The sequence below is a fragment of the Garra rufa genome, chromosome 24 (genome assembly GCF_049309525.1).
Source record: "Garra rufa chromosome 24, GarRuf1.0, whole genome shotgun sequence".
Taxonomy (NCBI): domain Eukaryota; kingdom Metazoa; phylum Chordata; class Actinopteri; order Cypriniformes; family Cyprinidae; genus Garra; species Garra rufa.
The window spans coordinates 20,619,358-20,645,843 of record NC_133384.1 but is presented as its reverse complement, the minus strand read 5'-3'; the positions used below and the strand labels follow the sequence as shown (position 1 = coordinate 20,645,843).

Below are 26,486 nucleotides of genomic sequence, written 5' to 3'. Positions count from 1 at the left end.
TCAATGTAATAAAGTGAACTTCTCCATGGTGACATTTAATGTATTTGTTTTTAATTTTTTAAAATTACTCTCATCGTTTTATATTTAGACATAAGAGCATCTATAGCACGTTTGCATAAATTGTATCACCGTGAACGTCCATCGATACGCACCTCAAGTTCCGGAGCTTGAAATTGAAATTGAATTGCGCTTACGTTTTTACACCTCTATTCACGACAAAGCAATGGCCGATAAAACTGAACCAAAAGCACCAAAGAGCTCTGAACCCTCTATGAACCGACACAATCCAGCATCAAAGACAACTCAGGTAAGAGAGCGACTAGTTGTAATCTACTGCAACTGATGTTTTTTTTAACAGTTTGATTAGTGACCAACATTATGTCAAACTGGCAAAATTGTGTCATCATTTACTCACCCTTATGTTGTCTCAAACCTGTTCAACTGTATTTCGTAAAACACAAAATTACATGTTACGTAGTATGGTATAGTAATTATGTCATTTACATTTTAGGGTGTGCTATCATTGAACAAATCGGTCAGATATTTTTTTTTGTACTTGAAATGTAATTGATTTTGTGTGTACAGGACATTTCTCATCTACTGGCCAGCATATTCAATGACATTTACACCATAGAGGTGATTGGGAGGGACACTGTTTCTAATCTTAGCAAATCACGCAGAGGAAGCAACAACTACCATGAAAAATATGTGGAAGAGCTACAGCAGGTAGCCTACCTCTCTCTTCACATCTACTTATACTTATTGAAACATACATTTTAAGACTCTATTATTGATAGAAAGTTCAAAAGAACAGCATTTGTCTGAAATAGAATTTTTTTAACACTAAATGTTTTCCCCGTCACTTTAAACTGAATAAAAGTACTGTATAAAAAATCTGACCCCAAACTTTTGAACAGCAGTGTTGGCTACTTAATTGTTATACAGTTATTATTATTATTGTTATTATTATTATTATATATATTTTACTGACTTTTTAAAAATGTAATTCTTATGATTTTATCAGGTGCATTCTGAATACAACAGACGGATTCAGAATGCTGACATGCTGGAGACACACATCATACAAGCCCGTCTGCAAGCTGCTGCAAAGGAGGAGCATGATCACAACAGAATCATGGAAGAAGTGGGTGAGGCCTACCGTCAACTGGGTCTTCCCCCAGGTAGGTTTCTCTAGATATGTTTACTTAAACAACCATTATTTTTACCATCCACACTGTATCCCTCAGTTAGCCAGTAGTCTTATGACACAAAACCCCATGTAAACAGTAGAATTCTCTTTGTCTCTAAAGTTAAATCAGCTTTCAAGTGGTGTGTGGACAGTGAGCTTCTCAGGAGCAACAACCTAATTTGCCCTCTGGACTATACAACAGTGCACACCCCTGTTGTTAAAAGCCCAAAAGGTAATATTTTACTTACCTATAAAGTAAAAACATAATCAAACAATCAAATTTCGTATAATACTGCCATATATTCCCATTCTTTGCAGGCAAGGTCACTCCAGGGTTTGCCCAGCCAACTGTCTCCTATAATATGCACATTTCCAGTGAACCACAAGATAATGGTTACAGTCCTCTCCCCCTGCCCGCACATACAGCCCAGAGCCTGCTGGAACAATCAGAGGAGACACTCACGCTCCCTTCCTCTCCAGAGTCCAGCTCCATCAAGGGCACCGAGGTTTGCCTCGGAACTTTATTCCATTTTCCTCATATCAAAGGGAGCAGAATGACCTTTATGTATTTTTGTTACATTACTGCTTTCTTTTCAAATTCTTTCAACACTTCAGCCCCCAGATCACATGATAATCAGTATTTATAGGTAGTTCACATGTCCGGAGATACAGTTGACGTCAAAAGTTTACGTACGCCTTGCAGAATCGTTTAAATTGTTCCAATGTTAATTATTTTACCAAATTAAGAGGTACTAATCTGAATATGATATTTCACATACAAGATGTTTACATGTAGACCACAAGAGAAAATAATAATTGAATTTATAAAAAAGACTTTTTATTTATTTATTTTTTGATTCATGAGTCCCTTGTTTGTCCTGAGCAGTTAAACTGCCTGCTGTTCTTCTAAAAAAAAATTCTTAAGGTCCCACAAATATTTAGGTTTTTCTTTCAGCATTTTTGTATATTTGAAACCTTTCCAACAATGACTGCATGATTTTGAGATCCATCTTTTCACACTGAGGAAAACTGAGGAACTTACATGCAACTATTACAAAAAGTTCAAATGCTCACTGATGCTCCAGAACGAAAAACGATGCATTATCATTGCATCGATTGCATTATGCAATATCATATTTCTGCCTTTCAGAAGCTTACATGTATCCCAGAAGACAAAATAAATTCAATTTACACAAAAAGTGTTCACCCCCCAGCTCTTAATGCATTGTGTTTCCTTCTGGAGCATCAGTGAGTGTTTGAACCTTCTGTAATAGTTGCATATGAGTCCCTCAGTTGTCCTCACTGTCAAACAATGGATCTAAAAATCATAGTCATTGTTGGAAAGGGTTTAAATACACTAAATTGCTGGAAAGCCAAATAATCTATGAGACCTGAAGGATTTTTCTGCATAACAGTGGGCACAGTGGGTTCAGGACAAACAAGGGACTCATGAACAACTATCCCAAAAAAGTATCAAGTATCACAGTATGAAGAATCAAGTGTATGTAAACTTTGGAACAGGGTAATTTTTATAAATTCAACTATTATTTTCTCTTGTGGACTATATGTAAACATCTTTTATGTGAAATATCCTATTCAGGTCAGTACTAAATAGAAAATAACATGCATTTTGTATGATCCTTCTTTTTTTGGTAAAATAACACGTAGCAGATTCTGCAAGGTGTATGTAAACTTTTGACTTCAACTGTACTATATATTATATATAATTGTTTATTTTTGCAATTTTCCAACTCAAAAGCTAGGTTTGGTGCATAAGGCCTCTTGGACGGAGAAGCCCAGTGCTCAGAGTCGGACAGAAGACAGGGCATCCCTGCAAAAACACAAAGACCGACACAAGTTCCTGCGCAACCCTCGCTTCCTGCTCCCAAATGCTCAGCGTGGGGGAAAGTCTCTCATCATGCCAGGGAAGAGGCCGGAGAATGTGAGAAAAGACAGGAAAAACACTGGCAGAGAGAGGTGTGCCTATGATTTTCATTTTAATATGTTTTCTTTGGAAAGACTGTACTTAAAGAGACACTTGATATTTATTAATTTGATGTATAATTTCTGTAACCTCTATAATTAGCTAATATAGTATATTAGTTAATTATTTTCAACCAGTTTCCCATTTTCCATTGGTCAACAAAAATGACACACAGCGCCTTTAATTAATATCCTATCAAATTCAAAGCAAACAGACAGCTTTATGAATTTTCTTGTAATCCCTATAAGCCTTGTCCTTTGTTATTGCATTGTTTGCGTTTTGGTCAGCTTTATTCAACTATTATTGCCATAATATTTGTGCAGCTTGGGTAGGGGAAATATGATACACATGAGCACTCAAGAAACAGATCACACCCTTTTGTCTGCCATGTATTATAAATGCTAACCTGCATGTGTTGTAATATATGTCTTATATAAATCTGAAAACATGGCATTGCAAACTAGCAAACTGGATTATTCTATGAGTATAATCAGCCACGTATACTATATAATGTTTTTTATTGTCTTGTATTGGCCTTATCGAAGAGAATCACTCCATTACTGTTACTGTCTCACCCAAGTGAAATATCTCTGGTCATTTAAATGAGGTTTTTCCATTCACAGTGGCCAAAAGAATCACAAGACTCTCAAAATGCCTTAGCTGACTCTTTCTGCATTTTAAGTCAGTTAGCTCTGTGTAGTTCCTGTTTTCTGCATCTTGGCATTCAACAACAGAACAAAAACTGTTTGAATGAGATACTTCATAAAGTGTAGCTGTTTTTTTTTTACAATATTAATGTAATAATCAAGGCATTTTGGCTTAGTATACATAGACAAATAACTATTCAGTTTATTTATTCAGTTTATTATAAGCTCATACATGACAAATTATTATCACAAAATTCCCTTTCTATCTTAAGTCCTGATCCAGCTCCCATCTTCGCTGCGAATCCACCTGTGATCTTCTTCACTGACTACACAATAGGACAAGTCTATGAGGTATAAAATGAAATAATGTTTCTATTAACTAAATCAATAATGTAAGCATTTTTACTTTGTACTACAGTCGTGGCCAAAAGTTTTGAGAATTACATAAATATTGGAAATTGGAAAAGTTGCTGCTTAAGTTTTTATAATAGCAATTTGCATATACTCCAGAATGTTATGAAGAGTGATCAGATGAATTGCATAGTCCTTCTTTGCCATGAAAATGAACTTAATCCCGAAAAAAACTTTCCACTGCATTGTTAAGAAGGCTTCAGGGCATCCAAGAAAGTCCAGTAAGCGCCAGGATCGTCTCCTAAAGAGGATTCAGCTGCGGGATCGGAGTGCCACCAGTGCAGAGCTTGCTCAGGAATGGCAGCAGGCAGGTGTGAGCGCATCTGCACGCACAGTGAGGCCAAGACTTTTGGAAGATGGCCTGGTGTCAAGAAGGGCAGCAAAGAAGCCACTTCTCTCCAAAAAAAAAACATCAGGGACAGATTGATCTTCTGCAAAAAGTATGGCGAATGGACTGCTGAGGACTGGGGCAAAGTCATATTCTCCGATGAAGCCTCTTTCCGATTGTTTGGGGCATCTGGAAAAAGGCTTGTCCGGAGAAGAAAAGGTGAGCGCTACCATCAGTCCTGTGTCATGCCAACAGTAAAGCATCCTGAGACCATTCATGTGTGGGGTTGCTTCTCATCCAAGGGAGTGGGCTCACTCACAATTTTGCCCAAAAACACAGCCATGAATAAAGAATGGTACCAAAACACCCTCCAACAGCAACTTCTTCCAACAATCCAACAACAGTTTGGTGAAGAACAATGCATTTTCTAGCGCGATGGAGCACCGTGCCATAAGGCAAAAGTGATAACTAAGTGGCTCGGGGACCAAAACGTTGACATTTTGGGTCCATGGCCTGGAAACTCCCCAGATCTTAAAACTTGTGGTCAATCCTCAAGAGGCGGGTGGACAAACAAAAACCCACTAATTCTGACAAACTCCAAGAAGTGATTCTGAAAGAATGGGTTGCTATCAGTCAGGATTTGGCCCAGAAGTTGATTGAGAGCATGCCCAGTCGAATTGCAGAGGTCCTGAAAAAGAAGGGCCAACACTGCAAATACTGACTCTCTGCATAAATGTCATGTAATTGTTGATAAAAGCCTTTGAAACGTATGAAGTGCTTGTAATTATATTTCAGTACATCACAGAAACAACTGAAACAAAGATCTAAAAGCAGTTGAGCAGCAAACTTTGTGAAAACTAGTATTTGTGTCATTCTCAAAACTTTTGGCCACAACTGTACATGACCCCTAGTGTAAATGTTCATTAGATTTTCCCTCAGCCACTTCTAAATGGTGTCTTTGCAGTACAGCATGTTTTCATTTCATAATAGTGCCTTCTGTTTTCTGTAGACTGTGGTGGAGCTCAAAAACATGACCGCAACCAGCCGCCACATTCGAATGATTCCTCCAACCTCCCCACACTTCTCTGTTGGTTTGGGTGAGTCTAAAGAAAATAAAGTACCTGCTGAACTCATGAAAGACTCATTTATGTTGGCAGAAGTTCTCTCTGGATGACGTTTTGTAGCACTACTAGACAAAATGGCTCTGCCTTGGCCAGAATATCACCAAGGTTATCAAAGGAGAAGTTCACTTTCAGAATTAAGATTTTCAGATAATTTACTCAGCCCCTTGTCATCCAAGATGTTCATGTCTTTCTTTCTTCAGTCGAAAAGAAATGAATGTTTTTGAGGAAAACATTCCAGGATTTTTCTTCATATAAATGACTTCAGTGAGGATCAGCGGGTTGAAGGTCCAAATTGCAGTTTCAATGCAGCTTCAAAGAGCTCTACACAATTCCAGCTGAGGAATAAGGGTCTTATCTAGCAAAACGTTTGGCCATTTTCTAAGAAAAATACAAATTTATATATTTTTTAAGCACAAATGCTTGTCTTGCACTTGCTCGACTTCATGCATTACAAAATCACGCACGCGTGACTTAGGCGGAAGTACTGACCCAGTGTTTACAAAGCAGACATGCAAAGAAAGTCAAACGCCTTTTACAAAAATAAGTAAAACAACATTAGACGATTTTGAAGTTGGAGGAAAAAATGGCTTTTTTAACCAAAGTAAATGACTTTTGACTTTTGAAGCTGGATTGAAAGTCCATTGATCCTCATTGAAGTCCACTATATGGAGAAATTTCCTGGAAAGTGTTCCTCAAAAAACTTAACTTCTTTTAGATTGAATGAAGAAAGACATGAACATTTTGAATGACATACTTTGTCTTTAATGTTAACAAAAACTATAACCTTAAAAAACATTTTCAGTACTTAAAGTAAAAACTACAATGAAAGGGATAATTTATTCGAAAATGAGATTTCTGTCATCACTTACATCACTTACTCATAGTTTCTTTCTTCTGTTGAACACAAAAAAAGATATTTTGAAGAATGTTCAAAACAGTTGCTAGTAGCTGTTGACTTCCATAATATGGAAAAAATATTTGGAACGTAATGGCTACCAGCATATATCTTCCTTTCTGTTCAATAGAAGGAAAAAAAATCTTACAAGTTTGGAACAACTTGACGGTGAGTAAATGATTAAAACATTTTTATTTCAGGGCGAACTATCCTACAACTGTAATAAAATAAAATATATATATATATGTGACCCTGGACCACAAAACCAGTCATAAGGTTAAATTTTACAAAACGGAGCTATATACATCATATGAAAGCTCAATAAATAAGCTTTCTATTGATGTATAGTTTGTTAGGATAGGACAATATTTGGCCGAGATGCATCTATTTGAAAATCTGGAATCTGAGGGTGCAAAAAAATCTAAATACTGAGAAAATCACCTTTAAATTTCTCCAAATTAAGTTCTTAACAATGCATATTACTAATCAAAAATTACATTTTGATAGCTTTACAGTAGGAATTTTACAAAAAATCTTAATGTAACATGATCTTTACCTAATTTCCTAATGATTTTTGACATAAAAGAAAAATCAATAATTTTGACCCATACAATGTATTTTTGGCTATTGCTACAAATATACCCCAGCGACTTAAGACTGGTTTTGTGGTCCAGGGTCACATATAAAACATAACTGTTATTTTATCTTGTTGCCAAGGCAGGATTTGTCATTTTCACTTTAAGTTTCAGTTTAAGTTAAAGTACTAAAATAACTAAATAAAGTAAAACTTAATAAAAGACATTTAAAACATTTAAAAAGTAACTAAAATTAAAACAAAAACTGAATTTTTTTATCTTTTTAATAAAATCTAATTTAAAATATGTAATAGAGTATCAGTGATACTAAAATAACACTGAACATCACAGGATTATGAAGAATTTTTTAATAAAACTTTGGTATTTACCCTGCAGCTCAAGGAGTCCGAATAGAGAAACGGTGACATCTACTGTTAAAAATGTGAAATAATTACTACAGCTGAATTTCAGCTGTGATCAAGATAGAAACTGTGTAACAAAGCTTTACATTTATTCACAGGCAGGTTCCCTGGTGAAGGAGGTATTGTCGCTCCTGGAATGAGTTGCCAATATATGGTGCGTTTTGCTCCAGACTCTCTGGCCGACTTCGAGGATGTTCTGGTTGTGGAGACGCAGTTGCCATATCCTCTTATTATTCCAATAGAGGCCCGCAGATCTCCTCCAATACTCAGTTGTGAGTCAAAATAAACTTAACTCCCTCAACATCTAGATCTTAAAAAGATAAATATAAAAATAATAATTAAACAACAGTGAAAGTCAATGGGGTGCAATGTTGGTTGGCTTGTTTTAATAATCAGTAATAAGAAATTCAAAGTCAAAATCATTCCCTCTCCTCTTTCATGTGCTAGTGCCTGCTGTCATGGACTGTGGATACTGCCTGGTGGGAGGGGTGAAGTTTATGGAGGTTATGTGTCGGAATGAAGGACTGAGTGCCGGAGCATTCTGTGTAATGCCTAAGAAACAGTGGCCTGCTTCAAGCCTCAGGGTAAGCAAGCAAATGTCGACATGAAATCTCATTCAGTTCATAGTTAAGATTCTTTTCTATGACAGTATTATTATTTACGAATTCTAGTAAATCTCACATACACTAGCAGTCAAAAGTTTTTGAACAGTAAGATTTTTAATGTTTTTTTTTTTTTTTTTTAAAGAAGTCTCTTCTGCTCACCAAGCCTGCATTTATTTGGTCCAAAGTACAGCAAAACAAAATTTTACTGTGTAAAATAACAATTTCTATTTCCATTTTCTATATTTTAATGAATTTTTAGCATCATTACTCCAGTCACATGTTGCTTCAGAAATCAGTTTAATATTTAAAATGTATTATTATTATGTTGAAAACAGCTGAATAGATTTTTTTTCAGGTTTCTTTGATGAATAGAAAGTTCATAAGAACAGCATTTATCTGAAATATAATTTTTTGTCACATTATAAATGTCTTTACCATTACTTTTGATACATTTTTAGCATCTTTGCTAAATAAAAGTATTTATTTCTATAATTTCTTTCCCTCAAGAAAGAAAAAAAAGAAAAATTATACTGACTCCAAACTTTTGAATATTACAAAAGCTTTTATTTCAGATAAATGCTGATCTTTTTTTATTCATTAAAGAATCCTGAGAAAATGTACTCGGCTGTTTAAAATATTGATCATCTTAATAACAAATATGTTTCTTGAACAGCAAGTCAGCATATTAGAATGATTCCTGAAGGATCATGTGACACTGAAGATGATGTTGATGCTGAAAATGTAGCTTTGATGACAGGAATAAATTACATTTTAAAATAAATAAGTACAAAATTTTACAATATTACTGCTTTTTATGTATTTTGGATCAAATAAATGCAGGCTTGGTGAGAAGAAGAAGAAGAAACGTCTTAAAAAAAAAAAAAAAAAAACTTGAATGCAAACAACGGTTTAAAGTAAAAATGAAATTTTACTGTATTGATTTTCTAAATGGATCTTATTGATCTTATTGTGAAATATTAATATTTTCATATTTCACATGAGCTTGTAATTTTTAAATCAACATAAATTAATATGACAGACTGTTTATGTATGCCAGACTTCTCCAATCATTAAGTTCTCTTTAAACATGGCCTGTTCATCCAATCAACAACCAATAGATAGAACCAAGTCCCCACCCTACGTTTCAAACACAGAAGAAATTATTGTTCTTACTGTTATCTTGCGACTTTAACCTTTTGTCTTAGGATATTGTTAACTATCATTGACTGATAATTCTGTGTGTGTCTCAGTCTGCAGTGAAGTCTACTTTCTCAGAACAACCTCCCTTTGCCATCAGTCCCTCTATTTTCGGCCTTCACCCTGGACAGGCCACTGTCATAGAGGTGAGATGTTACTGACTGTAGAGCACACAAATCAGTTCAACTTTATAATTGTTAATCAGTTTTACACAAAGTACTTAAAAATTCTCCACAAGATTCCACATTATAATATGTGACCCTGGACCACAAACCAGTCTTAAGTAGCACAGCTATATTTGTAGCAATAGCCAAAAATACATTTTATGGGTCAAAATTATCGTAAAAAATCTGGATATTAAATAAAAATCATGTTCCATGAAGATATTTTGTAAATTTTCTAACATAAATATATAAAAACGTATTTTTAAATTAGTAATATGCATTGTTAAGAACTTCATTTGGACAACTTTAAAGGCGATTTTCTCAATATTTAGATTTTTTTGCACCCTCAGACGCTAGATTTTCAAATAGTTATATCTCATCCAAATATTGACCTATCCTAACAAACCATACATCAATGGGAAGCAATTAAAAAAAACTGACCCTTATGAGTGGTTTTGTGGTACAGGGTCACATATATGTGACCCTGGACCACAAAACCAGTCATAAGTGTAAATTTGTCAAAATTGAGATTCTTACGTCATAGTAAAATAGTAATAGTAAATAAGCTTTCCATTGATATATAGGTTGTTAAAATAGGACAATGTTTGGCAGAGATACAACTATTTGAAAACCTGGAATCTGAGGGTGGAAAAAAATCTAAATATTGAGAAAATCGCCTTAAAAGTTGTCCAAATGAAGTTCTTAGCAATGCATATTACTAATCAAAAATCAAGTTTTTATATATTTATGGTAGAAAATTTACAAAATATCTTCATGGAACATGATCTTTACTTAATATGCTTAATACTTAATATTTTTGGCATGAAAGAAAAATTGATCATTTTGACCCATACAATGTATTTTTGGCTATTGCTACAAATATACCCGTGCTACTTAAGACTGGTTTTGTGGTCCAGGGTCACATATCAGTTTAATTTAAGACACATGAATATGCTAATTTATACATTTATCATGCATATTTTCAGATGTTGTGAATACAGTAATGCACAGATTTGATTTCTATTACCTAATCTGCTACTCTGTGACTCAGTATGTTTGGATGTTTTTTTTTTCATGTATAGGTTGTGTTTTTCCCCACAAATGCTGAGATCTCTTCTCAGGACTTCACCATTGTTTGTGACAACTGCCAAGTGAAGGACATTACCCTGCAAGGTAGGGAAGCAATTGAATTTAAAACAAACAGATAGATATATGTGTACATGTTTCATTGTTTTTCCTCAGGTACGGGTCAGCTGATCACTGTGGAGCTAGTTTCAATATCAGGAGGAGAAGATCATCCTGAATTTGGGGAGTTGTGTGATATCACAGCTAACCATTATGTCAGGTTCAACCCAACCAATCCACATTCCACCTTAGAGAAGACTGTGGTTGTGAAAAACAATGCGTGAGCTCCCTACACACATCTGTGTAAACACAGAATAGAATGTACAGTAGATACTTACTTGTGTGTTTATAAATCATTATTTTGTTTATGTGTAGACACTTGGAGCTCCCGTACCACTGGCAGATCGTGAAACCCAACCTTCAGTGTCTCTTGCCTGAAGAGACTCCAGACCCTTCCAGGGTTCAGCATCATCTTGATACAGAGAGTGTGTTCAGTATTACTCCAGTTATGGGAATCCTGAGTCCTGCTCAAGAACATGAGTTCCTGCTCACATTCTGTCCAAAAGATGTAAGTGCACTCAAACATATAAACACACGAAAAGCTAAAACTACAGGGACATACAGTTAAAGTCAAAGTTTACATACAGCTTGCAGAATCTGCAAAATGTTATTTATTAAACCAAAATGAGAAGGATTATACAAAATGCATGTTATTTTAATAATTTTTTATTTATAAAAATGGCGCTGTTCAAAAGTTTACATACACTTGATTCTTAATACTGTGTTGTTACCTGAATGATCCACAGCTGTGTTTTTTGTTTAGTGATAGTTGTTCATGAGTCCCTTGTTTGTCCTGAACAGTTAAACTGTCTGCTGTTCTTCAAAAAAATCCTTCAGGCCTCAGAAGTTCTTTGGACTTTCAGCATTTTTGTGTATATAAACCCTTTCCATCAATGATTGTATGATTTTTTTTGATCGAAAGATTCATCTGTTCACACTGAGGACAACTGAGAGACTCATATGCAACTATTACAGAAGGTTCAAACGCTCACTGATGCTCCAGAAGGAAAAACTATGTATTAAGGGCAAGGGGGTGAATACTTTTTGAATTTGAAGATCAGGGTAAATGTAACTTATTTTATCTTTTGGAGAACATGTAAGTATCTTCTGTAGCTACTGAAGGGCAGTACTAAAAGAAAAAATATGATATTTCGGAAAATATCATTCTGTTCAAAAGTTTACACCCCTGGCTCTTAATGCATAGTTTTTCTTTCTGGAGCATCAGTGAGCGTTTGAACCTTCTGTAATAGTTGCATATGAGTCCCTCAGTTGTCCTCAGTGCGAAAAGATGGATCTCAAAATCATACAGTCATTGTTGGAAAGGTTTCAAATACACAAAATGCTGAAAAACGAAATAATTTATGGGACCTGAAGGATATTTCTGAAGAACAGCATGCAATTTAACAATTTAACAGGACAAACAAGGGACTCATGAACAACTATCACCAAAAAAACAAACAAAAAAACACACACACAACTGTGGATCATTCAGGTAACAACACAGTATTAAGAATCACAAACTTTTGAACAGGGTCATTTTTATAAATTCAACTATTATTTTCTCTTGTGGACTAGATGTAAATGTATTTTATATGAAATTCAGGTCAGTACTAAATAAAAAATAACATGCATTTTGTATGATCCCTCTTATTTTAGTGAAATAATTAACATTTTGCAGATTCTGCATGGTAAAATTTTGGCTTCAACTGTATATATATAAAAACAAATAAAAATTACAAAAGCAAACTAAAAATAAAATGTAAACAAACTATAAAAACTTTATCTTACTAAAATATCTCTCTGAACAGTAATTTTCTATCTGTCTCAGTTAAAAGATTACCACAGTGTCTGCCAGTTGGTGATCATGGATGTTCCCGATCCACCCAGAATCAGTGATGATGGGTAAAATGAACTTTACTTACTGTTTGATATTTTCATTTAAAAATGAATTTAGGATAAATCCAAGATTTTTATATCAATAAGCACATCATGTAGAAACCTCTATGTGCTGGTTTTCAGGACGTGTCTCAACACAGCTCTCCATGTAAATGATGTGACTGTTTTAGAGGTTGAAGTGAAAGGTTCCGCTGAGTCGTATAAGATCCTTCTGGAGCCGTATGCTATTTTAATACCTGGGGAGACCTACATAGACAACACAATACGCAAGAGATTCAAGGTAGCGCTGAGTGCAGAGGTCAAAATGACCCTGAAATCCCCTGAAATAAAATGTTTTTGAAGCTTAAATGTCTATGTGTGTGTTTTAGATGTGGAATCACAGCAAATCAGTCATTCACTTTGAATGGGAGCGTATTATTGACAGTCACATAATTGAAGTGGAGCCTTTAACGGGAGAAATAGGTCAGTGCATTATAGTGTATCAGTAAATTAATGTGTGGACAAACAGATATACTGTTCGAAAGTCTGGAGTCAGTAAGATTTTCTTAAAGAAGATAATAATACTTGCAATAGTATTTGACAATATTGCAGTTTTTACTGTATTTTATGATCAATAAATGTATCCTTGGTGAGAATAAGGAACTCTAAAGACTCCATACTTGAACAGTAGTGTAAAAGTCTATTAATTAAACAAATCAAAACAATGATTTCTAACATGTGCTTGCTTACAGAGATGAATGAGTGTTTTGACATGGAGCTGGTTCTGACTGGAAAGTATCCGGGTCATTTTATCTCCACCCTGCAGTGTCACATTCAGCACCATCCTAAAACTATAGGACTGGCCATTGAAGTCACATTTAAGGTTTGAATCCCTTTTCCATTTATTTAGACTCAGTATGTTGTGTGAAGGCCATCACAAATGATCTCTTTAGCAAATTATGTCTTACAGTTTCTGTATTTTTAATATGGTCTCTCAGGGTCCGCATTGCTCAATGAACGTGCCTAGTCTGGATTTTGGTTTGCTGCAAATGGGAAGTGAGAGCATATCTACAATCGATATCACCAACAACAGCCTGCTAGATGCCCACTGGAGCCTAGAGGAGCTGTCTCACACCCAACCGCCCATCAAGGGCCTGGTACAACCCCCATTTACATTTCTTATATAAATCAAGTCAGGGATTTAAACTTATTGGTATTATGTATTAAAGTTCAAACACTCACTGATGTTTCAGAAGGAAACTTACCCTATAATTTACTCACCCTTAAAGAGCCTTTAAACTTTTTGAATTTGAAGATCAGGGTAAATTGAAGTATCTTCTGTAGCTTCTAAAGGGCAGTACTAAATGAAAAAAATATATATATATTTAGGCAAAATAAGAAAAATGTCCTTATCTTCATTCTGTTCAAAAGTTTTCACCCCCTTGCTCTTAATGCATCGTTTTTTCTTCTGAAGCATCAAGGAGTGTTTGAACCTTCTGTAATAGTTGCATATGAGTCCTTCAGTTGTCCTCAGTGTGAAAAGATGGATCTCAAAATCATACAGTCATTGTTGGAAAGGGTTCAAATACACAAAAATGCTGAAAAACCAAAGAATGTGTGTGGTTCTTCTGAAGAACAGTGAGCAGTTTAACTATTCAGGACAAACAAGAGACTCATAAACATATATCACTAAACAAAAAAGCACAGCTGTGGATCATTCAGGTAACAACACAGTGTTAGGAATCAACTGTATGTAAACTTTTGAGCAGAAACTTTTGAAATAAAAAACAACAACATGCATTTTCTATGATCCCTTTTATTTTGGTAAAATAATGAACATTTTTGCATATTCTGCATGGTATATGTAAACTTTTGACCTCAACTGTATATATATATATATGTATATATATATATATATATAGAGAGAGAGAGAGAGAGAGAGAGAGAGAGAGAGAGAGTCTTTTCTGCATTTGTGTTCAGGTGTATATGAATCCAAATAAAGGTGTGCTGCCTCCCCTGGCGTCCTGCAGTGTGGATGTAGTCTTTAGAGCCCTTCACTGCCAGCGTTTTGAGTCAGTTCTGCAGCTTACTGTGCTCAACGGAACTGGCTGGTAAGGAAATTACTCACATCCTTTTTCATATTGTATCTGAACTGCAAGAAGAGAATACTATGGAAAGTTACCTTATAAAAAATGTTGTCTTTCATCACATATTTAATCGAAGGTGTACATTTGTGTTTGTCTTTAGTCATCTGTCTGTACAAGCAGTCATCCAGTCTCCTCAGGTGTGCTTGTTGAGCTGTGAGCTGGTGTTGACTGATCTGTATGTAGGTGTTCCACAGACAGGAAGCGTTACCCTGTTTAACCAAACACTACTGCCAGCCTACTTCAACTGGAGCAAGGTGAGACAGTTTATGTAATGCGTTGGGAGTCAAAAAACCCAAGCCAGTGTTGATACTTTGAAAAGAATGAGAAAAAAACTCATTTATGTTATGCAATTTTGCTTTTGTGTAATATTTCATTCACTAGGCATCAGTATAATTCCCAAAATGAAGTCAAATTAATAAACATCTTATAATGTCTGTCAACCAATTTCTTCTCAGCTCCAAGGTGCACAAGCTCATCTCTGCTCTGCAACCTTCAGCCCCTCTGTAGGCTCTCTGGAGCCCGATGCTAAGACAGAAGTCTCTGTATCATTCACCGCTCACACTATTGTAAGTACTGCCACTGTAATACTGTAACACCCACAGCTTAAAGGGATAGTTCACCCAAAAATGAAAATTCTGTCATTAATTACTCACCCTCATGTTGTTTCAAACCCATAAGCCTGTTCATCTTCAACACAAATTAAGATATCTCTAATATCTACCAAGTTCAAGGCCCAGAAAGGTTGTAAGGACATTATTAAAATAGTCCATGTGACATCAGTGGTTCAACCTTAACTTGAACTATGAGAATACTGTTTGTGTGCAAAGAAAACAAAAATATCGACTTTTCAACTTAATTTGTGTTGTGAAGATCAACAAAGGTCTTATAGATTTGAAATGACATGAGGGTGAGTAATTAATGACAGATTTTATCCCTAAAACTAAGCATCTGTTGATATTCAAGCTCCAGCACAATATATTCGTGTGAATATGTTTTTATGTTTTTAGGAGGAACTGACTGAAGTGGCTGCAGTTTGTCAAGTAAAAGGAATGGAGAATCCATTATTGCTGGGCTTTTTTTCTAAAGCTAAACCTCTCAGAGTTTCCTACTCACTGCCTCCTGACTGGTAAAGCCACTTTTACATCATATTCACATTTTCCTGGACTTTGGTTAGTCATTTTATTAGCTTTTCTTGTTTAAATCAAGACATGGTTGCAATATCATCCTCTTTTTCACTGTTCTATATTTAGTATTAAGTCAAGGGATGCTGATCACCAACCAATCACGCTGGACTTCAGTGAGCATGAGCCAGTCTTTATTGGCAAATCTGTCAAACGACAGTTGCTGATAACTAATCACACCGCTATTACTGCTTCGTTCACTGTTGAAGCAGAGTACTTTGCTGGGTACTGTCTTTCACTATTGGATGAAAACTCTGAAAGGTACAGTACATACTGTATCTTGATTCTGCTGTATTCTTTTTGTATTAGCACAAAAATATTATTTAAAAAATGTATTAACTTTTAATTAACTATTAGCCTAATATTGCTTTTGGGGTCAGTAAGATTTTTTATGTTTTTGAATGGATTAAAACTGCATTTATTGTAATATGAAATGTCATTAAAAAAATTTGTTCTCAGAATTGTGTTATATAAACTCACAACTGTGAGAAATAAAGTCAGAATTGCGTCACAAATGTATCAATGTATCAAATGAGTTTATTCCTCAGAATTGCAACTTTATTTCTAAGAATTTTAACTTTACTTTCAGAATTGTGATTTATTTCTCAAAATTACGACTTAATTTCTCAGAATTGTATGTTTATTTCTTAGAATTGGAAGTTTATTTATCAGAATTGTGACTTTATTACCCAGAATTGCGACTTTATTTCTCAGAATTACGACTTTATTTCTCAAAATTGCAAGTTTATTTCTCAGAATTGCGTCTTTATTTCTAAGAATTGCGTCTTTATTTCTAAGAATTGTAACTTTACTTTCAGAATTGCGATTTATTTCTCAAAATTACGACTTAATTTCTCAGAATTGCAACTTTATTTCTCAGAATTGTACGTTTATTTCTTAGAATTGGAACTTTATTTCTCAAAATTGCAAGTTTATTTCTCAGAATTGCGACTTTATTTCTCAGAATTGCGTCTTTATTTCTAAGAATTGTAACTTTACTTTCAGAATTGCAATTTATTTCTCAAAATTACGACTTAATTTCTCAGAATTGCAACTTTATTTCTCAGAATTGTACGTTTATTTCTTAGAATTGCAACTTTATTTCTCAGAATTGTACGTTTATTTCTTAGAATTGGAACTTTATTTCTCAGAATTGTGACTTTATCACCCAGAATTGCGACTTTATTTCTCAGAATTACGACTTTATTTCTCAAAATTGCAAGTTTATTTCTCAGAATTGCGACTTTATTTTTCAGAATTGTTACTTTATTTCCCAGAATTGCGACTTTTTTCTCCGAATTGCAACTTTATTTCTCAGAATTGCGACTTTATTTCTCAGAATTGAGTTTATTTCTCAGAATAACGACTTTATTTCTCAAAATTGTGAGTTTATTTCTCAAAATTGCGACTTTATTTCTCAGAATTGCGACTTTATTTCTCAAAATTGAGTTTATTTCTCAGAATAACGACTTTATTTCTCAAAATTGTGACTTTATTTCTCAAAATTGCGACTTTATTTCTCAGAATTGCGACTTTATTTCTCAAAATTGCAAGTTTATTTCTCAGAATTGCGACTTTATTTCTCAGAATTGCGTCTTTATTTCTAAGAATTGTAACTTTACTTTCAGAATTGCGATTTATTTCTCAAAATTACGACTTAATTTCTCAGAATTGCAACTTTATTTCTCAGAATTGTACGTTTATTTCTTAGAATTGGAACTTTATTTCTCAAAATTGCAAGTTTATTTCTCAGAATTGCGACTTTATTTCTCAGAATTGCGTCTTTATTTCTAAGAATTGTAACTTTACTTTCAGAATTGCAATTTATTTCTCAAAATTACGACTTAATTTCTCAGAATTGCAACTTTATTTCTCAGAATTGTACGTTTATTTCTTAGAATTGCAACTTTATTTCTCAGAATTGTACGTTTATTTCTTAGAATTGGAACTTTATTTCTCAGAATTGTGACTTTATCACCCAGAATTGCGACTTTATTTCTCAGAATTACGACTTTATTTCTCAAAATTGCAAGTTTATTTCTCAGAATTGCGACTTTATTTTTCAGAATTGTTACTTTATTTCCCAGAATTGCGACTTTTTTCTCCGAATTGCAACTTTATTTCTCAGAATTGCGACTTTATTTCTCAGAATTGAGTTTATTTCTCAGAATAACGACTTTATTTCTCAAAATTGTGAGTTTATTTCTCAAAATTGCGACTTTATTTCTCAGAATTGCGACTTTATTTCTCAAAATTGAGTTTATTTCTCAGAATAACGACTTTATTTCTCAAAATTGTGACTTTATTTCTCAAAATTGCGACTTTATTTCTCAGAATTGCGACTTTATTTCTCAAAATTGCAAGTTTATTTCTCAGAATTGCGACTTTATTTCTCAGAATTGCGTCTTTATTTCTAAGAATTGTAACTTTACTTTCAGAATTGCGATTTATTTCTCAAAATTACGACTTAATTTCTCAGAATTGCAACTTTATTTCTCAGAATTGTACGTTTATTTCTTAGAATTGGAACTTTATTTCTCAAAATTGCAAGTTTATTTCTCAGAATTGCGACTTTATTTCTCAGAATTGCGTCTTTATTTCTAAGAATTGTAACTTTACTTTCAGAATTGCAATTTATTTCTCAAAATTACGACTTAATTTCTCAGAATTGCAACTTTATTTCTCAGAATTGTACGTTTATTTCTTAGAATTGGAACTTTATTTCTCAGAATTGTGACTTTATCACCCAGAATTGCGACTTTATTTCTCAGAATTACGACTTTATTTCTCAAAATTGCAAGTTTATTTCTCAGAATTGCGACTTTATTTCTCAGAATTGTTACTTTATTTCCCAGAATTGCGACTTTTTTCTCAGAATTGCAACTTTATTTCTGAGAATTGCGCCTTTATTTCTCAAAATTGTGACTTTATTTCTCAGAATTGCGACTTTTTTTCTCAGAATTGTACATTTATTTCCCAGAATTGTGACTTTATTTCTCAGAATTGCAACTTTATTTCTCAGAATTGTGTTTATTTCTCAGAATTACAACTTTATTTCCCAGAATTGCGACTTTATTTTTCAGAATAGCGACTTTATTTTTTAAAATTGCAACTTTATTTCCCAGATTTGCGACTTTATTTCTCAGAATTGCAACTTTATTTGTCAGAATTGCCAGTTTATGTCTTGCAATTCTGACTTTATATCTGAGTTTATATCACACAATTCTCAGGAAAGTCAATTTTACAATTTTGTCAAGTTTATATCTCATAATTAGAGATATAACTATAACTTGCAATTGCGAGTTTATATATCCCACAATTCTGAGAAAAAAAGTCAGAATTGCGAGATATAAACAGAATTCAGAAAAAAAGTCAATTACCTCTTTTTATTTTTTTATTCAGTGGTGGAAACATAGAAAACACTTTTTTTCAAGATTCTTTTATGAATAAAACAATGTTGGTTTGAAATAGAAATTGTAACATTTTAAATTTTGTGTAACAATTTTTTAACGATTTACAAATTGTTTAAAGCTTATTTTTTATGTATTTATTTATTACTGAATACTATAAAAAACTGTTATACCTGACTCTTTGTCCTTTCCTTTTAGGAGCAGTGCACCTCTCCACTCCATCCAGGCCAAAAAAATACAACAGAAAGCATATAATGGTTGGTGGAACCTATTCCTTTGTGTTCTTCAGGATCAGTGAAACAGTGAAGTCAAAACACATTCTCTTTCTTTACTTCCAGAATTTGTAAACTGTCTTCTGTCCCACGGAAGAGGTGCAGCATTCTTTGTTGAACCAAACAGTGGGATGCTCAGCCCATATGAGACCCAAACCATCAATATCACAGCTTTCACCAATATGTGGGGAGATTATCAAGACAATCTCATATGCAAAGTATGTCACAAAACAATCAAACATATTTTATTATAAATGTCTGCCTTTCTCAAATCGAACAGTTGAGTTACAGTGAATTCTCACTTTTCTTTTCTTTCAGGTTGGAGATCTAGATCCAACTCCCATTCCTATACAGATGTCTGTGAGGGGCTGTCCAATTTACTTTCAGATGATTGGACCACAGCCTGACAACCAGAACCAGGGTCCAATTATACGGTCAGTGTACTTATAGGATACGGTAGATGTTGCATGGTACATGCAAAGACTATTCTTTGATATTTATGATTGACAGATTTGGAAGCCATGTTTCTGGAGGAGACACTGTGTCACGTTCTTTACGGCTCATTAACACCAGTCCATATGGTGAGCCATTCACCACATCAAGTTTACAAACGTACAAACATCAAGTTTACAAACGCACATCATCATGTCATTTTCTGAAACTTCTCAGATATCCGTATGGATTGGGTGACGTACAACTTGGAGGTTGGCGATAGGAAATTGCTAGATCTGTTGGTTACATGTGGTGAACCCTTTCCTCTGAAGGATGCCGATGGCAATGAGGTTCTAGGAGGGCTGGACTCATCCGTCATGTTCCCGTCCACATGGGATGACAGCCACAACCCTAGTAGAGAAGGAACAAGCTCAACTTTTATGACCAATTCTGTAAGTCTAGGCTTAATTTAATAGTAACATACTAAAAAAGATTCAGTTCAGAAATTTTAATTTCAAAACTTGTTTTGTAGGATGATTTTGGAGAGAATGAGGAAGAATGTGATGCAGAGGAGGGCAGAAGCCCTTCTAGGTCTCTGGCTCCAGTGAAGAAGCTGTTCTCTGTGTTTCTGAAGCCACATGAAGGGAACATCTCTGACTACCCATACTGCATCACTCCACAGCAAACCGTAGGTTATGGGAATCAGCACCACTCTGGGTCTCCATTAGGATCTGTTTTAAAGGGATAGTTCACGCAAAATGAAAATTCTGTCTTTATTTACTCACTCTCATGTCGTTCCAAACCTTCGTTCATCTTCAGAACACAAATCAAGATATTTTTGATTAAATCCAAGAGCTTTCTGACCCTGCACAGACAGCAACACAACTGACATGTTCAAGACCTGAAAAGGTTGTAAGAACATCATTAAATAGTCATGTGACATCTGTGGTTCATCCATAATGTTATGAAACTACAAGAATACTTTTGAATGAATGAAGATCTTACAGGGTTTGAAACAACATGAGGGTGAGTAATTAATGACAGAATTTGCATTTTTGGCTGAACTATTCCTTTAATAAATACTTTAATTACAGGTAGTTCCAGCAGGGGGCAGTAGCACCATTCATGTGTCTTTCACTCCTTTGATCCTGTCATGTTCAACCAATCAAAGATGTATGGGTTATGCTCTTGGTTTCATGAACCTGGACTCTAAGGTATGTTAATCTTATCCAGCTCACCTTATAAAGGCTACATTGTGCTACATTCGCAATCTCTTTCAAAAATGAAAAATAGGAGTCTTACGGTCAAGGTAATGTCATATCACTGCTATTTATCTTGTAGCTTGCATCATTGACTCCAGGCAAAGTGGAGAGAGCCCAGGGCTACGAACTAGAACCTTTGAGGCTGGACATGCAGGCTAATGTAAAACCTGCCATGTGAGTTACAAATGTGTTTTCATATAGCAACTACTTAGTGATGCCTTGCAAGTATAAAAATATTTATATTGCTAAATCTTTCAATGTGCTTCTTTCACTAGCATTTCATACAAGTGAATAAGTACATTATGTATAAACAACTGTGAATCAGTGTGTGTGCATGTGTGTGTTAGTTTGTCAGTGCAGATGGCAGAAGATACAGACGTCCTGGAATTCACAGCAGCTGCCAGTGATACACTAGACTCAGCATCACACACACAGGTGCCCTTCAAACAAGTAATACAGTTAAGAGCAAAATTTTACATACACCTTGAGGAATCTGCAAAATGATAATTATTTTACCAAAATAAGAGGGATCATACAAAATGCATGTTATTTTTTATTTAGTACTGACCTGAATAAGATATTTCACATAAAAGATGTTTACATAATCCGCAAGAGTTGAATGAATTTATATGTTTGATTCTTAATACTTTGTTGTTATCTGAACGATCCACAGCTGTTTTTTTTTTTTTTTTTGTTAAGTGATAGTTGTTCATGAGTCCCTTGTTTGTCCTGAACAGTTAAACTGCCTGCTGTTCTTCAGAAAAATCTTTCAGGTCCCACAAATTCCTTGGTTTTTCAGCATTTATGTGTATCTGAACCCTTTCCAACAATGACTATGCATTTAAGATCCATGTTTCCACACTGAGGACAACTGAGGGACTCATATGCAACTATTACAGAAGGTTCAAACGCTCACTGATGCTTCAGAAGAAATTGCATCAGCTGGGGTATGAAAACTTTTACATTTGAAGACCTGGGTAAATTTAACTTATTTTGTCTTCTGGGAAACATATAAGTATCTTCTGTAGCTTCTGAAGGGCAGTACTAAATTAAAAAAATATGATATTTAGGCAAAATAAGAAAAAGAATTACACAACTTCATTCTTTTCAAAAGTTTTCACCCTCCGTCTCTTAATGCATTGTTTTTCCTTCTGGAGCATCAGTGAGCATTTGAACCTTATGTAATAGTTGCATATGAGTCCCTCAGTTGTCCTCAGTGTGAAAAGATGGATCTCAAAATCATAGTCATAGTTGGAAAGGGTTGCTGAAAAATCAAAGAATTTGTGGGACCTAAAGGATTTAAATGTATATTCATGTCAGTACTAAATAAAAAATAACGTGAATTTTGTATGATCCCTCTTATTTTGGTCAAATAATTAACATTTAGCAGATTTTGCAAAGTGTTTGTAAACTTTTGACCTCAACTGTATATATCCAAATCAAAGACAGTTAACAGTTAATTACATGCATGATTTACCTGGATATGTTTTCGCTTTCTATTTGGGTTGTAGAAGGAATCCAGGATAACTCGGTCATTCCAGCTCAAGAACAATACGGATATGGCCTTGAGTTTCAGATTGAGCACACAACCTCCATTCTCAGTGCTGCTCCCTCGACAGAGCCTTAAACTGATCAGCAGCTCACCTTCTCCCAGACACACAACAGGACTCTCTGGACCAGGAGACGAGCAAACATCACTTCTGTTACAGCCTAAACACATCATGCAGGTCATACCGTTTCCCTGCTCATTCTTTTTTGCTTGTCCCTATAGGAATCTGTGCTAAATCTGTGCTATTTGTCAATCTGACACAGAGGTAATTTAGATCATCTTTTACATTTGCAGGTTAAGGTGGCTTTCCATAATTCAGCTTCGCTCCTGACCTGTCTGAATAAACCATGTGAGGAATCAGATGCTCAGCCTTCTGCTACACTTTTGTGCAATGATGCTGGAGAAAGGACACTGCGGTTTCAGCAGAGTTTGAACATTCAGTACAGCAATAACAGCGCACAGGTGTGTACACAGGCATCATTTTAGCTCCTTCAGATGGGTAAAAATTTCACCACCTTGTGGGAATCATATGGTCCTGGAACAATAGCCTCATTCGAACTAGTAATTACACTGGAAAAAGAAATTATGTCAAATTTGAACTTTTAAGCAGATGTGTCTCAAAAATCTCAACTGAATTTCCTCTAGTAACCATGTTGTAAAAACTGTTGTCTATTTGACTGTTTCAGACAGTGCCCCTTTGCGCTAATCTGGCTTTACCGACGCTGCACCTTTCCAGTTCCACTGTGGATTTTGGCACCTGTTTTGTTGGACAAATAAGTATCAAAGAGGTCTACCTCTACAATAGAGGTGGCTCCTGTAGCTACTGGACTGCACTTAAAGGTAAAAAGCTTTAACTTTGGATGAAGCAGCTGTGGAGTGGAATGACTGAATTGAATGAATTGCTGTAATAATGTCTGATCTTTATAATGATGGCAGTTGCTTTGTGTCTACTTGAGCTCATGTTTTGTTTTGTGTCTAGACGCTGAAGGTGGCAATGAAGTGTTTAGGGTGAGTCCAGACTCTGGTGTGTTGAAACCTCTTGGAGATCCACCATCCTGTAAGCAGCTGCTGCAGATCAGCTTCACTGCAAGGTACGGTTGACTTCACCTGATGCACACACAACCAATCAAATCACATTGTAGAAAAGACTTAAAGGGATAGTTCACCTAAAAATGAAAATTACCCTATGATTTACTCACCCTTAAAGGAGTAGTTCACTTTCAGAACAAAAATTTACAGATAATGTACTCACCCCCTTGTCATCCAAGATGCTCATGTCTTTCTTTCTTCAGTCGTGAAGAAATTATGTTTTTTGAGTAAAACATTTTAGGATTTCTCTCCATATAATGGACTTCTATGGTGCCCCCGAGTTTGAACTTCCAAAATGCAGCTTCAAAGGGCTCTAAACAATCACAGCTGTGCAAAAGGCGATAGAGAGAATGTCAGAGCGCAGTCACGCAAGCCAAATAAGGACTCTTATTATGAAAGCGCGCATAGCGCAGATGAGAGGAAGAGACGCTATTCATTATACACAGTTCATCAGACTGCCTCAGTCACTGCTCACGATCGGGTTTTCTGCATAACGGGCGTTGGAGACGGGCATCGTAGTTAATATCAGACCCATTTGAATGTATCTTGTGTTGTGTGCGTCCTATATGAGTGAGTACAAATAATCAGTAACAGATTGATGCTTGCTTCATCAGTGACGCAGTTGTTAGCTTTTCAATGCTGCATGATAATGGTGTCATTTACGTGCTGTTTTTGTAACATCTCTGTTGTATTACAATGTTCTAAGTTATAATGTTTATAATGCTATAAGTCATGTGGATAAATAATGAGTGTAGATGCACTATATTCAAAGTTATACATTGTTACTGTTAGAGGGGAGCAGCCTATAGCTGTATAATAATACTTGTAATGGTGGTTTAATTATAATCTTGCTTTGTTTCTTTCAGAGAAACCACACACCCTCCACCACAATTATACATTTCATACTTAAACTGATAAACACTCAGCCCTCTCACGAAGACAAGACTAATTGAAGACTGTGCTTAAGTTCCCTTTCTAGCCAGCTCTGTCACCTAACCCATTTCATGTCCACTGTAGTTCAGGCTTATTGGTCCACATCCTGTTAGTATACACGGACTGATGTGCATGTAAAGGCTGTCTCCTCCCTCTGAGTTGATCAAAACTGCATATGTGAGAATAAACCTGTTCAAACTGATACATCTCTCTGTGGTGTTTTAACCGACACCCCTGGTTCACTGCGATTCAAGCTAGCCCTAACAGTATCAGGTAGCTCTTCGCTACATTTTGTGGTCCTTCGAGCCGGATCGTAGTTGTGCTGGGAGTATGCAACAGAGTGATGAAGCATCGTGGGCCCCCTCCACTCGACCAAAACGTCAGTTGAGACAGCCATCCTATCTGAAGGATTATGAGGTCAGTGCAGTGAGACCGAGGACACGTGGACCATCATGTGCCAGCCCGGCACCACCCCTGCCTAGAGAGGAAGATCAGGGATCACAGCCTCATGTAACATGGAGTACACATGACGATTATTTACCAAGCTTAGAGGAGAGCTACGACGAAACCAGCCAAGGATGGCGACGTACCCCAACGACTTACACTGAGGAGGGAGCTGAGCCAAGCTGGCTACACAGTAAGAGTGTGCAGTACAGTTCCGCCTCACCTTATGACACTAGAAGTGAATGGCGTGAGCTATCAACCTCAGCCAGTGGGGAAAGAGCAATGCAGCATGATCAGGTCTTAGAGCATTGGCCAATGCCTCCCATTCTATCACCAGATGATTCAAGAGTGCCAGAGGAAGAGGATGGAGATGATGAGCTGCCTCCTCCGCCATGGCCTGCTTCTGACTACCCTCCCAGGTCAGCAGCTGTCGATGGGCATCGAGTGGTCATTGCAATAGACCAAATGATGAGCGAGTTACAACTCATGAGGGACAGTATGACGTCCAGCATTACGTCCCACACTCGTCCACATTCAACACCTCGGAACTTGAATCCCCCTCTGCCTAGACGAGGTCCTGAACAGTCTGATGTCTGGTCCCCAATCTCGAGACCAATACTCCGTCCGCCAATACCACGACCGCAGCCCAGAATGTATCACACCGATGTGGGGTCCTCAACTCAGCACTCAGCCAGGCCTGATATGAGCCGACCCTATTCCGCCCGAGATGGGCACTTCTCGCCAGTATCTGCGGCTCAGGGAGTAGGAGACTATAGGGGGCCAACTCCGAAAATTCCTCTGTTTGTCCGGAACGACCCAATGGAGTTCTCTCGGCTAAAATTAGCACTGTCGAATCTGCTACCTGCAGATGCTCCAGAGCTCTTCAAGTATCAAATTCTGGTAGATCATGTAAAACTTGAAGAGGCCTGTCTCATTGCTGATTCTCTTATTAACTCCCCTAGGCCATACACGGACACCATGGCGGCCTTAAACGAGAAGTTTGGTCAGCCACACCATGTAGCCTTGAAGCGGATTGCTGCTGTGATGGATTCGCCTGAGATTAAGAGAGGAGATATAGCAGCCTTTGAGAGGTTTTCCTTGCATGTACAGTCACTTGTAGGTATGCTACAGACGCTAGGCCCAGATGGAGACGTCGAGCTGAAATG

At 36.0% G+C, this 26,486-nt stretch overlaps 1 protein-coding gene across 1 annotated transcript in view; it reads left to right on the top strand.

Annotated features, from left to right (window-relative positions):
* The first annotated feature begins 223 nt into the window (after positions 1-223).
* dlec1 (DLEC1 cilia and flagella associated protein) overlaps positions 224-26,486 on the top strand; it is a 32,929-nt gene continuing 6,666 nt past the window's right edge. The window contains exons 1-38 of the mRNA XM_073830453.1: positions 224-307; positions 586-726; positions 1,025-1,181; positions 1,311-1,421; positions 1,508-1,695; positions 2,949-3,168; positions 3,864-3,867; positions 4,093-4,171; positions 5,569-5,656; positions 7,674-7,847; positions 8,023-8,159; positions 9,431-9,523; positions 10,624-10,714; positions 10,784-10,946; positions 11,042-11,234; positions 12,555-12,628; positions 12,746-12,902; positions 12,991-13,084; positions 13,354-13,484; positions 13,600-13,758; positions 14,582-14,712; positions 14,849-15,002; positions 15,204-15,314; positions 15,756-15,874; positions 15,999-16,190; positions 19,538-19,596; positions 19,678-19,829; positions 19,930-20,045; positions 20,122-20,192; positions 20,281-20,495; positions 20,576-20,731; positions 21,138-21,257; positions 21,385-21,479; positions 21,653-21,740; positions 22,820-23,032; positions 23,149-23,316; positions 23,541-23,694; positions 23,843-23,945. Coding sequence (XP_073686554.1) covers positions 224-307; positions 586-726; positions 1,025-1,181; positions 1,311-1,421; positions 1,508-1,695; positions 2,949-3,168; positions 3,864-3,867; positions 4,093-4,171; positions 5,569-5,656; positions 7,674-7,847; positions 8,023-8,159; positions 9,431-9,523; positions 10,624-10,714; positions 10,784-10,946; positions 11,042-11,234; positions 12,555-12,628; positions 12,746-12,902; positions 12,991-13,084; positions 13,354-13,484; positions 13,600-13,758; positions 14,582-14,712; positions 14,849-15,002; positions 15,204-15,314; positions 15,756-15,874; positions 15,999-16,190; positions 19,538-19,596; positions 19,678-19,829; positions 19,930-20,045; positions 20,122-20,192; positions 20,281-20,495; positions 20,576-20,731; positions 21,138-21,257; positions 21,385-21,479; positions 21,653-21,740; positions 22,820-23,032; positions 23,149-23,316; positions 23,541-23,694; positions 23,843-23,945 — 4,955 coding nt within the window. The remainder of the gene's footprint in view (positions 308-585; positions 727-1,024; positions 1,182-1,310; positions 1,422-1,507; positions 1,696-2,948; positions 3,169-3,863; positions 3,868-4,092; positions 4,172-5,568; positions 5,657-7,673; positions 7,848-8,022; positions 8,160-9,430; positions 9,524-10,623; positions 10,715-10,783; positions 10,947-11,041; positions 11,235-12,554; positions 12,629-12,745; positions 12,903-12,990; positions 13,085-13,353; positions 13,485-13,599; positions 13,759-14,581; positions 14,713-14,848; positions 15,003-15,203; positions 15,315-15,755; positions 15,875-15,998; positions 16,191-19,537; positions 19,597-19,677; positions 19,830-19,929; positions 20,046-20,121; positions 20,193-20,280; positions 20,496-20,575; positions 20,732-21,137; positions 21,258-21,384; positions 21,480-21,652; positions 21,741-22,819; positions 23,033-23,148; positions 23,317-23,540; positions 23,695-23,842; positions 23,946-26,486) is intronic.